The sequence below is a fragment of the Artibeus jamaicensis genome, unplaced genomic scaffold, assembly GCF_021234435.1.
Source record: "Artibeus jamaicensis isolate MK-2021 breed Jamaican fruit bat unplaced genomic scaffold, CSHL_Jam_final scaffold_1964, whole genome shotgun sequence".
Lineage (NCBI taxonomy): Eukaryota > Metazoa > Chordata > Mammalia > Chiroptera > Phyllostomidae > Artibeus > Artibeus jamaicensis.
The window spans coordinates 70,776,555-70,793,318 of NW_026522030.1; the positions used below are offsets into that span (position 1 = coordinate 70,776,555).

At 40.1% G+C, this 16,764-nt stretch overlaps 1 protein-coding gene across 7 annotated transcripts in view; it reads right to left on the reverse strand.

Moving 5' to 3' along the window:
• AOPEP (aminopeptidase O (putative)) overlaps window positions 1-16,764 on the reverse strand; it is a 439,006-nt gene that overhangs the window by 23,429 nt on the left and 398,813 nt on the right. For 5 of the 7 annotated variants that reach the window (XR_005080838.2, XR_005080837.2, XR_005080836.2 and 2 more), the window contains one exon: window positions 2,403-2,519. Coding sequence is in view for 2 of the 7 variants with exons in the window: in XM_037133315.2 (XP_036989210.2) it covers window positions 2,403-2,519 (117 nt within the window). In the remaining 5 variants the exon portion in view is untranslated. Of the gene's footprint in view, window positions 1-2,402; window positions 2,520-16,764 lie in introns of those variants that run through there. The other 2 variants (XM_053656395.1, XR_008389922.1) reach the window with 2 other exon arrangements.

Below are 16,764 nucleotides of genomic sequence, written 5' to 3' on the forward strand. Positions count from 1 at the left end.
GTCCATACGAGAGGCTACCAACTGATGTTTCTCTATTCTGTCAATGGTTCTCTCCCTCCTTCTCCTTCCCCTCCCCCCTCTAAAAATAAATAAAATCTAGAAAATAATAAAAATAATAAATAAGAGCCCTGATTATGACTGAAAGAGACTACCCTTATTTGTTTAGGTCAAAGAGAAGAATCAAGAATGAAGTCAAAATCCTCAAGACTTATGCACCAAAAAATCTTTCTTCCATGAAATGTTCTCTCACTTAAAATAAGGGCAGACAGTTATTCAACTAAATGCCTGCTAGTTGGTCACAATAAATCACACTTAACTAATAAAGTTTCTAGAAAACACTGGCCAAAATCCTGTTGCTTTTCTGGTTCTGAGTGACATTTCAGAGAAACCTCAGTGAGCTGAGCTGTCACAGTAACAAACTCGACGCCAGGACAAGAGTGCCGGGGGGGCGGCACACTGTCAGAACAAAACCCCGAGGGGGCCGTGGCCTGCAGGCCCTCCTCGGTCTGGCCCCCTGCCCACCCCAACCTGGGGGGGGTCAATGAACCCCACATAGGGCAGACCAAATTAGCCCCAGCTAAGAGTGTTGTATATGTTTTAGAATAGTTTGAAGGGACAACAAAAACAAAAAGAATTATCTCGAGACGTGATTAAGTACATGAAATTCAAGTTTCGGGGTCCGTCTGCTCACTCGCGCGCTGTCTCGATGGCGGCACCCCTGCTGCCGCAGCACAGGCGAATCCCAGGAAATACTAACTATCTGTTCCTCTACAGGAAGTTTGCGGACCCTGACCCTGGCACGCAACACGCTCACACTTTTGCACTTGCTGTTGCCTCAAAGGTTTAAGAGTCTATCTACAACAACTAAGCCGGGCCGTAAGCTAAGAACACAATGTGTTTTATGCCAAAAGGAAGGGGAGCAAATAGTGTCCACCACCCTGTGGCTTCTGGACAGGGAGTAACAGGTGCCTGGGCCTGCTCTGACCCCCCCGCCATCCTCTGCCCACTGCCTGTCACAGGGCCTGGCACTTATCTCAGTGGTACTCAGCTCTGGTTAAAACTTAACCTTAGGCACATAAATAGAAACATCTTTAAACACCAATTAAAAATAACAGCCTGGCATTTGGAAACACCTATAAACAAAAATATAAAAACTAAAATAAATAGCAACAGTTGCATTTCTAATCTATGCTCAGGTGGGTAAAAAACTGTGTGGTGTCTTCTCTGAAACTTTTCAATAAACTCCTGAATTTATGCAGCTTTAAAATGTAAAACAATGACCACATGACCCTTTCATCTAACAGTAAACTTTCCATTTACTCCACTTTAATGATTGTGAAATTAATTTCGATAGTATTTTATTTACCCCAATGTATCTGAAATACCATTCTGACATTTTAATGAATGAGAAGCAATTATTAGTGAGGTACTTTGTTTTTATACCGCGTCTTCGGAATCCACTCTGCGTTCCGCACTCACGGCTCGTCTCCGTCCCAAACGCACAGCTCAGTGCTCAGCGGCCGCGCGCCCGCCTGCCGCCCACCGCACGGCGCCGCTCAGTTTCTTTCAACTGAACACAAACCAAACTTACTTGCATTTTAGGAGTTTTATATAGAAAAGCTTTTCTATTTTTGATTGCGTGCTTGATTTTTACTTAAGATGACTAAAATACAATAAACATTTAATATTTTATTTTTTAAATGTGTATTTTACATTTTATTTCTTAAATTATTGTTGCTCAGTTACAGTTGTCCCACCTTTCTCCCCACTGTTCATCCCCCCCCACTCCACCAGTCAATCCCCCCACACACAAAAAACCTCTGACACTCATCTTAGGATTCACACTGCATTCTTTACAAGAAGCTAAAAGATATTAAGAACCACATCCTATTGCTTTCCCACAAGCATCCAATTTTGCTTTTCCACTATAGCTGTTCGGTTTAGTTTTCATTTCCGCTACACATGGCTCCTTTCCCATCTGAACTGAATCCGACCAAGAAGCTCTGACATATCTGAGCCAAGTTTCCTTAATGTGCAGCAGGACGGTGCCACCATCCTGCACAAGGTGACCCTCCTGAGTTTACAATTCAAAACCACTTCCACTCTGCCTCTTCATTCCTTCAGAAAACTTATGTTCACCTTTATGATTTAAAAAGTAAGAGGGACTAAGGATCTCAAACTGCCCTAGTAACAAACAAGCAGATTCCCGGGCCCTTGCTGGTGGGGTACAACCAGGGGAGCAGCTTCCACTTGCCTGGAAGGACTGCTCTTCACTCACAGCACACAGCACAGGGCACTGCTAATGGGAAGAGCAGTTCCCACAGTTTGGGAAGCTATGGGGCCACCATTCTTCACAACAGCAAGGGTCTCACTGTTAAAACTCGCAGGGTGTTCCCAGTTACCTCGGCATCCTGCTGGGAGAGGTGGTATGTCCTTTCCAGGCTTTGTAGAGTTCTGGGGTTCAGGGTCTTCTGCTCCAAGAGATGCTCCAGAAGCAAGACCAGCTGGTCTGGAAGAAGCTGAGGGCAAAATGAAAGAGTCCATGAAAATGCCATTCCACTTACGAGAAATCAAACCCAACCATTTAGAGCAGAAGCAAATCCAGACTAACCTGGATACTTCAACAGATGTCTGCAACACAGAACGACCGTGTTGTCTAACCTACACAAAGATCCAGGAAACCATCTGGTTTTAGGCACGAAAATTTAGCAGAAATAAGCCGCTTTCAGATTCCCTTCCTTACCACTTGAACCTTAAAAATGTATACCAAGAAATAAAGAGCACGTAATACAACAAGAACCATGTCTCTCCGACCCTCTCTTATAAAAATTATAGGTTTATATGTAATTCTATTAAAAATTAAACAATGCTATAAACATGATTACACACACAGTCACTCATATTCCTAAGTTTCCACACAGGACAGGTTAAAAAAACAAGGGCTGCGGGGAGGGGGCAAAGAGAAGAGGGTGTTTTTATATGGTACAAAAATAATGATCATTTTATGAACAAATATTTTTGAAACCCAAGAACTTAAAAACATCTGTCTTTTTCATTATTGCACCTCAGTGCCTAATTCAGCCCCTGGAACAGACAATACTTGCAAACTGTACATGAGGAAAAAAATACATTTAAGATACATCTTGTAGGAACTGAAAAATATTTATTCTAAAATAAAGGCCTTAAAATTATTACTATGAATTCTACTACTCTCTATATTTAGCTTTTCTCCTTCACAACTTGTGCCCTGAAAATCCCTGTCAATAAACCCAAATTGATAAGTCTGCAAGTCAATACTAGGCCAATGGAACATTCATAAGAACACCTAGATTTTCATCCCTACTTTCTGTTATTCTCAAAGAAAGTTAAAAAAAAAAAAACAACCACTGGGTCCTCTCCCTATCCGTCTTTACTTTGCTGCCCTGTGTGTGCACTGTGCTTGCATCCACCTCACATACTTTCCTGGAAGGAAACCGGGCAAACCGCATCATTCCCCAAAGACAGCATTTCTTGTATGTCCTCACCTTGCCCTTCTAAGGTCTCATATAATCCTGCTCCCCTACAGAGACACAGAGGCACGTCCCTTGATTCTTAGGCATTTTTATTTCACAACATCCCTCCATGCACCTAAGAGTCCTGTGGGTCTTCTCAGGCTGACAGGAAAACAAGTGTCTTCAGATAAAACAGAGGCTCTCGACCTGCACAGCCCCAAGCAGCTCTCCACAGGGACTTAGGGAACAACTAGCACAACTTCCTTCCACAGGAGTCCTGTGCCCAAAGATGTGTTAAAGATAATTACTAAGTAGCACTTAGAAATCAAACTGCCAGTTTTCCAATTTCTGCAGTTTTAGACACATGAGCCTACTTTTATAATTTTAAAAGAAATCGGTTTTATGAAACAGGGCAAATCCAGAACCACCACCCTCCAGAGAACCTCCTCACCTAGTCACACCAGGAGCCCTGCCCTGTGTGTACACAGGAGACCCACCGCAGGCTCCAGGCTCTCCTTCCTGTCCATTCTGCCCTGCAGTCTCCCTTCTCAGGACCTTTCTTCCTTGAGTTCCCAGAGGGGTCCTTCACTGGAGGAGCCTAAGCCTTCAGTCTGCCCTGGGCACCTCCTTCAGCTCCCTAAGTCACTCCGCGGACTGTCCTCCAGCCTCTTAACAGAGCCTGCCCTTTCTCCCCCATTAGGGTCTCTCCCCACCCAACCCATCCCTTTCCAAGCTATATTCCACACGGCACCCACCCCAAGGTGGTCTGGCCTGGGCACCCATGGAGCAGCAGCTCACCTGCCTCTACAGGGGTGGGGAGGGAGGGCACCAGACTGGCCACCCAGCCCCACACACCCGCAAGCACTCTCAAAACTGGTAGCTGCCACGCTCAGGGCAGCATCTCAAATGCTGAGACCACAATGGATGCAGGAAGACAGCCTGTGGGCAACGGCAAGCCTGACACGAGGCAGAGCACCCATCGGCTGGAGTGGAGGCCTGGCTCACTCACTGAAGACAGCAGGAATCACGCTGAACAATTTGCAGAATTACAGGGAAGGGCAGAGTAGAAACAAAAGCATCTCCCTATTATATGCTCACACTTACAAAGAGGCCTATTGTTAGAACTCACATTTGGGATTTGGTTTAAACTACAGAGACCCACAGAGGAGAGAAACCCCTGAGGAAGACTATCTGGGTCCTCAACTTACCCTAACAGGGTTTAACAAATAAATGCAACTCCAGTTTAAAATCAAAGAACTACTAATATGTGAACCTATCAAAGTATCGATTCATACTTGACCTGTCTCACAGAGTTTCCAGCAGCAAGTTCACATATCTGTACCCAGAAACAGATCTTCAGAAAAGATCCCTGAGAGTTTTTGTCCTAATTTTACACAATGGAAAAATACTTGAAGCTAAGCCCCCTGACTAAAGATAAACAGCTGAGGTGGAATGGAAGGAGTCAAATCTTTGCAGTTTTTAAGTAAGTTTAATTTACTCTAATTGGAGAGAGGTGAAGAGCAGGCGTGCACACAGCCTGCCAGGTAGGCCTCCCTACTGGGCACGGAGGCGCCCAGACTGCTCTGCAGCAAGAGCAGGCCTGTTCCCCTGGGGAGGAAGCCCAGAACCCCGGCCGGCAGGCAGGCAGGCGGGCAGGCAGGCAGGCGGGCGGGCGGGCAGGCGGGCGGGCGGGCAGGCGGGCGCAGCTGTGAGGACAGCCCTCCCTCCGGGATGCTCAGAGCCATCCCAGGCAGTCAGTATGGCCCACTCATCCCAACGGGGCCCTGTGAGTGACTCCCACTCAGGTAGCAATCTGTAGCCCTCCGTCTTTCAATTCTAACTCTCATAACTCGCTAGGGAAACATGTAGTTCAATGAGAAAAGTCAAGAAAATCAGTGATCCAATTCTATTTTAGTACATACCAAAAACTAATTTAGCATCTTTCATTCACAAATGAGTAAGTAAACATTACATAATTTTTTTACACGAGATTACAGACCTTGTAAAGAAGATATTAAAGCCAAATTGTGGTAAGTAGCTCATTTTTATATAGTACATTTCTCTCTATAAAATAAACATTTACTCCCTGTAAAGCCACCCTACATTGAAAAAGATATACTATGTAATAAACCAAAAGTTTGCAAAGCAACTGAGAGATACACTCTAAATGTGCTTCAATGCAGCTCTGGGCAGCTGGCTTGCCGGCTGTGGGAGGTGGTGTGTGGGTCACTCCACCCCTCCCTCACAGAAAGCAAATTAAATTTCACGTGACTTGCAGGCCAACTGTGTTTTAACACAGCAGTACTGAGAGACAAATATGGCTTTAGTCATACTTTGGAGGATTAAGAAAAATACAGCACATGTTTCAGAGCATTATCTCATCAGAAAGCAGCTCCTTCAAACATCATAAAAAGAACCCGCCTTTATTTCTGAGGGCTTAAAAGTGCTCACAGCCATAGTTTGACAGTGACAGGAAGAGAAAGTCCTTTCCTTTGCACACACACGGAATTCATGGCAGAGTTATTATTTTTTCCATACGGAAACCAGGTTGGTATTTTTAAAATGCACGTGCCCCAAAACGCAGACACAATAAGGCTACGGGGTGCCGATGTCTTGTGGGTGCTGGAAACAGAGAACTCTACAACACCGTAAAACCCGAATACAAAAAACACAAAGTGCTAAAGTAGGTCAGAAAATACAAATGATATTTGTTAAAAATTTAGAGGTTTGGATTCTTGGTCTACACATGGAGGATACCATAGGTGCTAACCACCCAGAAATTTACAAAGAAAAAGAAAAATCTACCTGGTAATTTTTCCCAGTCAACTTAAGAGCTGAAGCAAGCCACACAACTTTGAATGGTTTTTAAAGTTTCTACACAGACTCTTGGAAAGAAAATACGGATTTTCCAAACCCACCCTCCCAGTCTACAAGCAGCACAAAGAAAAAACCCGGACTCTCCCACAAGCCTCTTACTGCTGTCACGGGGACATCACTCACTCCTGGCTCCCCAAAGGACCACCCATGCAACTCAGGCCCTTCACCATTCCTTCCGTTAGCAGGACCAGAAAAGGGCCAGCTCACCTCCTATAGAAAATGTCACAGAAGCGTCTCGCGACTGACCTTGCACAAGGGAGGCCCCCATACAAGGAGCCGGGTGCACATGGACGTCTGAGCCCACGTCTGCATGCCTCCAAAAGCAAAGGAGGGCACTCCCTCAAGGTCCAGCTGGCGCGATGCAGACACAGAGGAAGTCTCTGAGAGGCTCCCGGGCGGGGAAGGAGCCTGAGACTAATGCAGCCTCCAACTGACAGTGGCGTGAGTTCTATTATTGCCCCATTATCACTCTGGGATCTGTGCCTAAATGAAGCTGCTTCCTCCCTGATGCCATTTCCTTTCATCCTGGCTGGAGACGAAGAGAGGATCAATGGGGGCAAATACACATGATGTCACTTCAATTTACAGCAACAGCCTCCCCCTTTTTCAGTCTGTCTGAACTACACAGAAGGATCGATTCTTCCCAAAAATGGTTTAAAAATGCTCAAGGAGCATTCTTCTTCCAGAAAAGCATTCTCTGCTATATTTGTCTATGTTTCTACGACAGGAACTGTTTACACTGAACAAAAACAGAAGAAATGAGGGAGGGAGAAAAATCCCAAATTCTCCTGTATGCTGGGGACTTGCTGGCTGAAATTCAACACAAGCAAGACCCAACCAGACTGGAAGAGGCTGAAAGAAGAGGCTGACCTTTGAAAGTCACAGGCAGAGAAGGCTTTCTGGCGTAGGGACACAATAAAGACAGCAGTTTTCCTTTACCCCTTGGATTAAAAAGGTAATCCCATAGATACAAAATGTCTTTTTAGTAAGACTCCCCCAAAACTAACGAATTCCTTCCAACTTCTTCCAAGAAACACCCACTCACACTCCACACCCTCTGGTGCCTCTATAGTTCACAGGTGTAGGAGCAAACAGCTACTATTCGTATTGTTTTCCCATTGGGGGCAAAGGAACTTTGACAGCGGGACACAGACAAAACTTTAAACCAAGTGACCTTTCAGACACTGCCCTGAATCAAACTAAAATAAGTAGAAATCTCTAAGTTGTATACATTTCATATGATGATTTTGGAAAGTGGGGTAAAATTAAGAGTTTTACAAAAGAGTTCTCCCTCACAACCCAAAAGAAACACAAAGTCCTAAAAAGTATCACAGCACTGGCACTCGAGCTGACCCTGCCCTCCCCAAACACTGGCAAGGACCCTGGGCTCCACGGCTCCTTTCATCTGTCACTCTCTTAATGATAAACATTTTTAAGTGTTAAAAGTGAACTATGTAATAATATGTACACTATCTGCCCAACCACGCTGTCAATATCATGAGAGAAACTGCTACCCAAAACAAGCTGAAAACAAATCTCACAAAAGAAAAACCATCCTTCACATATTGATGCAAAAACTTAATGCAATTTAAAGAATTGCCAAATTTAAGTATGAAAGTCTATATAGTTCATATTATTTTGGGCACTCAAATTTAATTTGTTGACAAATGACACAATAAAAGAATCTGAAATAAAAATAATTTTCTTCAAAATAAAATAATCCAGAGGCAACTATTTGCCCAACAGAATCAGTTATTTTTGATTATCAAACATTCTTCAGGGAACATAGCTGTAGTCAAATTTGAGAAAGAAAATTTAAGCAGAAGCAAATATTCGTATAATTCATTTTACATAGAAAAAAGGCATATTTACTTTTGGGGGGGGATGATTCTAACAGCTACAGTTTATTTCATTTTAGTACTTATTTACTTATTTATTTAGCATCCTCCCCAGAGGACATGCTCATTGATTCTAGAGAGGGGGATGGGAGGACGAGAAACATCAGTTGGTTGCCTTTTGTAAGTGCCTTGCATGGGACTGAACCGGGCAACACAGGCATGTGCCCAGACCGGGAATTGAACCTGAGACCTTTCAGTCTACGAGATGATGATCCTACCGAGCCGCACCAGCCAGGATTAACAGCTACGGTTTAAAAAGACTAATGAACTTCTCAGCCATGATTTGGTCACAGTGCTTCCAAAAGTGACATCATAGTGACTAAAATAGACACACTATCCTAGCAAACATTATAGGAAATAATTTACTGGCATAAATTATTCTCATGTTTCCAGATTATAAGGGTCAAATTTTCATGTGTTAATTTCCCTAAATTTTACAAAAGTATTAAGCCAAACTATTTGCAATCTGACACAAAGCATATTATTTAAACAACACAAAATGTCAATTGGATCTTATAACCATGTGTACACAAATGGTTTATATTACACATTTTAGAGAAAAAGTCTTTGTAAACACTCAAATAGAAAAATCTGAAGTATTTTATAAGAGATGCTTAGGATATTCACATTTGCCTCCCCTTCCCAGACCAATAATCAAGGGGGAAAAGGGGGGGGGATCATTCCTGATCTTACTTTTATGCTTCTCAAGAAAACCATCACTCATGAGAGAGAAACTATAAATTTCTAAGCAGTTCAGCCCATTCACCTGACACAACAATAGTAGCATGCTCAGTGTAGGGTTTGTTTCAAGACTTTTTAAAGAATTTGAAACACTGCAAAGTATCAGAGAGTACTTTCAGCTTTTCTTGTACTTGCAGTATTTTTTCCATTAAATGTACTTGTTTTCATTTCTTTAGCATGAAATGTGCTTACCTAAGTGAATAATATTATATGAAATAACTGATATGTCTATCCTGAAGAGGAACATATATTTTATAAAGCTGAGTTCCTAACTTATAAATAGTGATATTTTCTAACTCAAAATTCTAGTTACATACTAACTCATGACCCCTTACGCTGCGTCATAGGTCTATACCTCCATTGTGAAAACTGTCAGCTAGTTGTATGTGTCAAATTCATGGCTACAGTATATAACCACAAAACGGAATACTATGCAGCTATTAAAAAGAATGAGATGGAGCTGTTTCTGCACTATGGTAAGAAAGCAAGAAATGTTTGTACATGAGGTACAAAGCTAAGAACAAAATGTAGAATATGCTTAAATTTGTGTAAATAGCTTCATATATATATATATACACACATATATATATACACACACACATATATATATATATACACACACACATACACAATTCAGTAACTCTCCAAAACACCTTTTTCTCTCAGTAACCTATACAAGCTACCTGGCCTTTTTCTTTTTCTCCTGCCTCCAGTTCAAGTAGAATTATTTTTCTTAAATCATGTTAAAAATATTTCCCCCAAAATTTATTCAATAGAGGGAAGATCTACTGTATAAAGAGATATGATACTGTGACCTAATCTAAGAGCAGTGAAATTCATAAATTATTAAAACACATGCTCGAGGAGGAGCTGAGTGAAAACCAGCTTCTAATAAAGCGAGTCCCATTAGCTACAAGCAGACCTCTCGCATTGGTACACACCAAGACACTGGTATACCAGTGCCTCTCCATTCCTAGTCATAACAATAATGTTTGAAATGAACAGATCTGAACAGTTCTGACTGCAATACTTCTACAAAGAGACGAATGCTAATGGCATTAAATATGACATAAGTTTTGTGAGAGCAATGCACAAATACTGAAAGAATTTAAAATTTTCCAAATGCTTTGAAAATACACATAAAGTTCATAAAATAGTCACATGCTCAGACTTTTATGTTGTCATTTACAATATAAATAAACTGGCAAATGTTTTCAGAATTTTCTTTTGCAAGGGAAAAACAGTAACTGTCCTTTCATTCAAACTCAGAATTTCTTCCTATCTTTTCTCTACCTTCCTATATTACCCCCACTATGTCGAAATCATATGATTTGTGTGGGGTAATTAATAACAAACTTAATACTTTTAGTAAATAGCTATCGATATTAAACTATTCTTTGTAACATATAGCCCTAGGTTCCTGTTGAAAAGTCATCTATAGTATGAACATAATTAAGACGTTCACATGCACAAAAATACAACTCTTAGGAATATTCAGTCTGAAAACAAATTTTCCTCTAAAATACAAGTGATTAATCAGCAAATGGGAAAAAACCTAACTAAGCTTTTACTGAAAATTACTCTTCAGAATATTACAAATAAAAGTAGAGCCCTCCTCCTCAGTTGGTCAAGGGTATTGCCCCCATACACCAAGGCTGCGGATCTGACCCCCGTCAGGGCACACACGAGAAGTGAATGGGTGAACATGTGGGACAACACAGCGACGTCTCTCTCCCAGATCAATAAATAAAAATTTAAAAAGAGAGTAACTGAGTTCCAACAAAATTGTGTTTTAACCTCCATAAAAAGAATGTACATTTTTAAGGCATCTCCTTAAAGAATGAAACACAGTCTTGCCCATTTCATGTGCCACCTACAGCAGGCCTGCTGACACAAGTTTACTAACAAGTCCGATCTACTAAGCTGGAATGTGACTGCAAGATAGCCATCAATCAACAATTTTGATTTACAGTAAATCTATTAAAAGAAAATTTATGAAAGTGATTCACATTTCGAAAACTCAAACAAATCCCCAAAATATACACATTCAAATACATCAACATAAAACAGTTTATAAACATTCTTTGTAACAGATGTGGTAGATGATTCTTATTTTAAAAACTAATGATAAAATAACTGAAATGTCTCTTCAATTGTAATCAATGAAATGATGTCTCTGCAGTGTTTTTAAAAAGCTAATATATTAGACTGTACAAAGAGTAGTCACAACTCCTTTTGTTCTAAGTACAAAAACTCAATAGTATCTCCAAGAGACATCTGTTCCTTCACTTTCCATAGTCCTTGTTTAAAGTCATCATTAAAGACGTAAGTTTTATTTTTCAAATGATCAAAATTAGCAACTTAAAAAAAAGGAAGCCACAAAAGCATTCAGACACAACCATACTACCAAGAGCTGCAAGGTAAGAAAAAGACAAGAAACAGAAGGGAAAGAGAAGCCGAGCCGGCCACACCCACACCGGTCCTCAGCTCGAACAGCTCAGGCACAGACACACACACACTCAACAGATTTTTATCCACAGAACGTAATCTAGAAACGAATTCCACTCTTGGGTGTTTATTCTGGTGTAAAATGCTAACATTCCATTACTCCTAGTTCCTGTACTTTCTTCTTCATTCCCATAGTCAAAAACAACATAAATATCTTTTTGGTCAGACTGTATTTCCTAATATTCTTTCCATATTTTCTATCAAGTCCAAAAGAAGCATAAATTTTAGCCACATGTCCACAATTTGTTGTGGCGTGTCATAAATGTGACAAAGAAACATTATATAGGAAGTGATGGCCACAACTAAAGAGGAATTGTAGGAAGTGTGAGGTGGAAGAGGATGAGGAGTCAAAACCTACATGAATTATTGTGGAAAAATAAAGTTGCTTTCATTTAATAAAAATGTGTTGAGAGTACTCTATAGTTTCTCAGTGTTCTTTCACGGAGTAATTTAACGCGTATAAAGCACAGTAGACTTCACTCAAATCCTGTACATTTTTGGATTCCAGTCCAGACATTTTATATCCTCAATTAATTTTGAAAAGTTTTATGAGTAAGAGAGCAAGGGATTAACTTAAAGGTCATGTCAACAAAGAAATCTGTATTTTTGAAAGAGACAGACTTAAGGAACTTCAGGAGAAAGGCAGAAAACAAAGTCCACATACTTTAAAGAAAACTTGACTTCATTTTTAACTTCTTTTTTCTTCCTCCCACCTTGATACCAGCTTACTGAAAGGGAATGAGAGCTTTCAGTGGACCAGCATTCTGCACGAAAGCAGCCATCTTGTAGATGTACACATGTAAGAAAGTGAAACAGGTGGATGGGAAACACAGTAAGACCACAGGGACAGGAATGATGCCAGGTTTGTTTACTCAAAATCTGCATGTTATATACAAATGGCTGAATAATCCATAAATTAATGTACTGTTAACAACTAAACATGTGGACCAAAGTAGTGTGATAAAAATGGTCTTTTACAGCAAAATGCCCACTTTTACAACTATAGGCTACAAGAGTCAGACGCATGTAGCCTGACTTTTACTGTGTGCTCCAATGTTGGACTCAAGGCCCTGGAGCAGCCTGAAGCTGATAGAGGAGCAAGAAATCTGAAATGCCGTCTTGTTCGCTACCATGGAGATATATTCTCAAGTGAACTCAAGAATTTGAAAGTGAATCAACAAAAGTCTTCAAAGATGCAAAACTGATACTTTTTAGCCATGGATCTAAAAATGCTAATAAGTGCTAATCACAGATATAAAATTCTAGTATATCCTGAGACCTACCAACACCTTTTCATAGCTAGTGGCATGACCACAATCTAACCTACGTGTGTTTTCTAGCAGCAATATAGAATCCCAACACTTGGGATTTTATTTAGTTATTCCTAACAGACAACTAAACAAATTTCATAAAAATGGAGTTAAGTTTTAGCATTTCTATTATTTTATATCTGCCTTTATGTATGTATAATGTGCTCATGTAAGAAAAATGCAGTACTATTTTACTGGCATGTGTTTTAACGGCACAAAACGTTTTGGAATTACAGTTTTGGGGAAAACTTTTCAAGAAATGTCTGGATTTCTAAGTTTTTATTGTTTATTAACTTTGATAGAAAACAATCATTTATGGAAAACCAAACTTTCCCCTCTCCTCGGCATTCCAGTGTAATTTATCTATACAAATTAACTTAGAATTATCTTTAAAAAACAGGTAGCAATGAAACAGCTTTCCTTTATATAGGTTTTTGTAAGTTTTTCTTATATAATTGAAACTAAAACTAAAAGGTGTTTTAAACTCCACAGTTTTAACAGAACTTGTGCTACTTTGCTTTTAACATACCAAAATTACAGCATACCAATTAAAATCTACATATTCTACCACAAAATTCTAGCTTGATTTATTTAAAACAAATTAACTTGAATGACCAGTAATCACATATCCCCCCCAAATGAAAAGTGGACACAAATATTTTTAAATTACTAATCAAAACCACACAGGTTGAGAACCACTTATCTGCTGATTTTACAGTTCAGGGTCCCATCTCAGACCTTTAGAAAGTATAACTGAGACAAATAAAAAATGAATTGCTCCCTCTGGAGCAGCCCAAACAAACTACTCTTTAGAGGCAAAGTTCAAAATGCAGCTTCTTTTATTGTCTGTGGTTAGCTGTCCAGCACTAGGTCCACGTTTCCATCTAAGAATGTCTGCTAAGAATTAAGACCAAAGACCAGAAACCCTCCAGGTCAACACACACCCTTGACAGAAGAGAGAGGAGAGCAGTTCTCCGGAGACCAAAGTTAACCTGTAGAACACTCCTAAAGAAGGCTCCGGCTGGAAGCAGTCATTTTGTTACCATTTCCTGCTGCGTTTGTCCTTTAAATGAGCTTTCTTGAGCTCGTCAGAGTGCATATTTATTTACCTGGCCTTTTCTTCTTGAAGGTTTGGTAAACATAATACATACACACGCAAGTACGATTCTGACGACACCAATGTACGATTACAAAAGCATTAAAACAAAGGCAACAACCCTTCAGAAGCACAGTTCTTCGTACCCAGATTTTTAGAAATTTCCGAAGGCAGCTGGTAGTTCCCCTTCCCCGTCGATACCACCGCAGTAGTGGTAATGCCAGAGAATGGGCTGTTAGCGGTGAACGATTAAGGACAACAAGATGAAGCGGAACGAATAAACAGTGAACCAAACCTGGCTTTCTTTCCTGCTGTAGCTCATTTAGTGGGAAGACTGAGGCTAAAAGGAGGAAAATGAGAAGGGATTTTGGAAGACGGAGAAGAAACCACCCTCATTCTCCTAACTAACACCAGCTGATGGCCTCGGGCTTCCACAGCTGTCAGACAAGCCGGGAAGGGGCGGGCTGGCGGACGCGCCGGAGTCGGAGAGAGGGAAACGTCTTACTTACTGAGGTTCCCGCTGGGGCGCCGACCCGAGCCAGGAGTCCTCCAGCTCCGGCCACGGCTCGGGCTGCTAAGTCCCGAGGACGCCCGCGCAACGCCTCCTCCCTTTGGGCCAATCCCCGCGGAGGCCGCCGCGCCCCACCCCGCCCCACCCGTCGGGTTACCGCCGCCTGGCGCCCCTTCCCAGCCACGCCCCTGCCCCCCCTCACCCCGCTAGTCAGCTCCCACCCAGTGATTACTCTAATTAGAAGTTTTAGTCTCAGCAGTTAAACAATGTACGAACCAGTCTCAACACAGCCTGCAATTCAAATGGCTTTAAGAACAAAGGCAATCATAGCTGTAGCAATTTTTCCTCCAATTTATAGAATGTGAAGACTTTGTCCCACTGAACACTATACTTTAAAAATTTTTTTAAGTTTAACCTCTAGGGTACATGCCATTTCACAAGGAAATCTGCATTTCTGTGCAAAAGGGTCAGACCATGCTGGCTGGCTACAACTACACCAAGAAAAATCACTTTTTCACAAAAAATGAATATTAAACTTGAAAGTTTGGTCTCTCCTACAGAATAAATGTTCCTGGATCACCTGGTGCAAATGAGCAAGATGTACAGAAATGTGAGAAGGCTGTCTTCTAACAGTTTACAGATTCTGTGAATAAAAGGGAAACAAACAACCCAGGAAACTACCCTTCACTATCTTTCTAGTAAACAATCTGCATAATCCTTAAATAGCACTGGTGAAGGTTGCTATTGTTCACACTAACATCAATTAAATGGCTACTTGTTGGTCCAAAGGGAAAAACACCAAATGCCAGAATTCAATTTCCTGGGCGCAAGGACAGCTTTAATGCCTAACGACTGGCATCTCCAGGAAACAGCCACAGCATTCCAACAGCACACCGAAACGCAGTCAGTCTTGTTTCCAATCTTACAGCAATTCCAGTACATAAAGGTCACCAGATTCCAACAACAAAATGAAAAAACTGCAAGTAGCAACTAGAATAACGATTTTACGAATTATGGGAAAATTTATTTATTGGGAAAAAGTGAAAGGAGCCCTCAGGAAAGAATGTGATCAGGCCCATTTTTCCCTAGGAAACTCTAATAGTCCCATTCACAGTTCTGAGTATTAAACTCTTCGTCTGAGTTTTAAATGTAGAGTGGAATTTTCAGGATGAGTAAAATTACAACTGTAAAAGTGTGCTTAGAAAAAGCCAACAAAACAACAAAAACAAAAAAAGCCCTTTAATACTCTATTTGCTAGTACTGGTTTGATCTTTAATCTGCATCCATTTTAGAAGAATTACTTAGAAGTTTATGTGAAAAATATTTTTTAAAAAACAGGCAATGAAGTACAAAATGGGGTACAAAAGAAATAAAAACAACCACTACAAAACATTTCATAAAATAGGTTATATTACTCATGGATCTTCCCCTTCCACTATTTTTTCAAAAACATTTTTTTTCAAAATTTCAAAGAAAGTATAGTTTTCAGTCCCACTCCATGTATTTATTAAGATATACTCTAAAATATCTCCATTTTTAAATGAAGGAAATCTTAACTGTTCACATTATGGAAAACTAATTTAGTACCTTATTTTATTACAAAATATATTTGTTTACCAGCTACATTTGCGTTTCTAAATAGAAACAACAAATATCTGAACATAATTTGGTTTCATTGTAGTAACCATTTAAAAAATTAAATCTTTTTTAAACATGAAAATCAACTAATTTCAAGTTAAAGCAAGTAGAAAGAAAGATAAAATCAAATACGAACACTTTCAAATGCTAATATGTCGACATCATTTAAATTTAATGCCCTGAAAATAAGGTGGCATTCTTAAAATGTTTTAAGCATAAGAAAACCAGGTGCCTGGGAAATAAAAATACAGAAAGGACTCCCAAACACTTGTTCTGAAAGATGAAATAAACATGATGAGCAAGTGAGAACATAGGGTAAAAGCTCCTTCAGGGAAAATATAACACTCCCCCAAAATTTATCCTTCCAAAATTCCCCACTGAGTTAAGATCTAAATTTTTAAATGGCTTTGAAATGTTAGCTAAGTCAATCTTTTTATGTACACAACTGGACATCTCCCTTAACATTTGTAAGATTTATGCATGCTTTCAATTATAGAAGAACATTAAACTCATTCAACATAATTCTTTAAAAAGAAATTTTCGGTTTGAAAAATTCACGGTATCTACCTTCAGATAATAAAAATTATAATAAACAAATATTCTGCAATGACACAAAGAAAAATAAAGAAGTTTTATAAAATACACCAAAATGTTCTCATAAAAGTAAACAGGCATGAGCACCTATGCTTTTGCA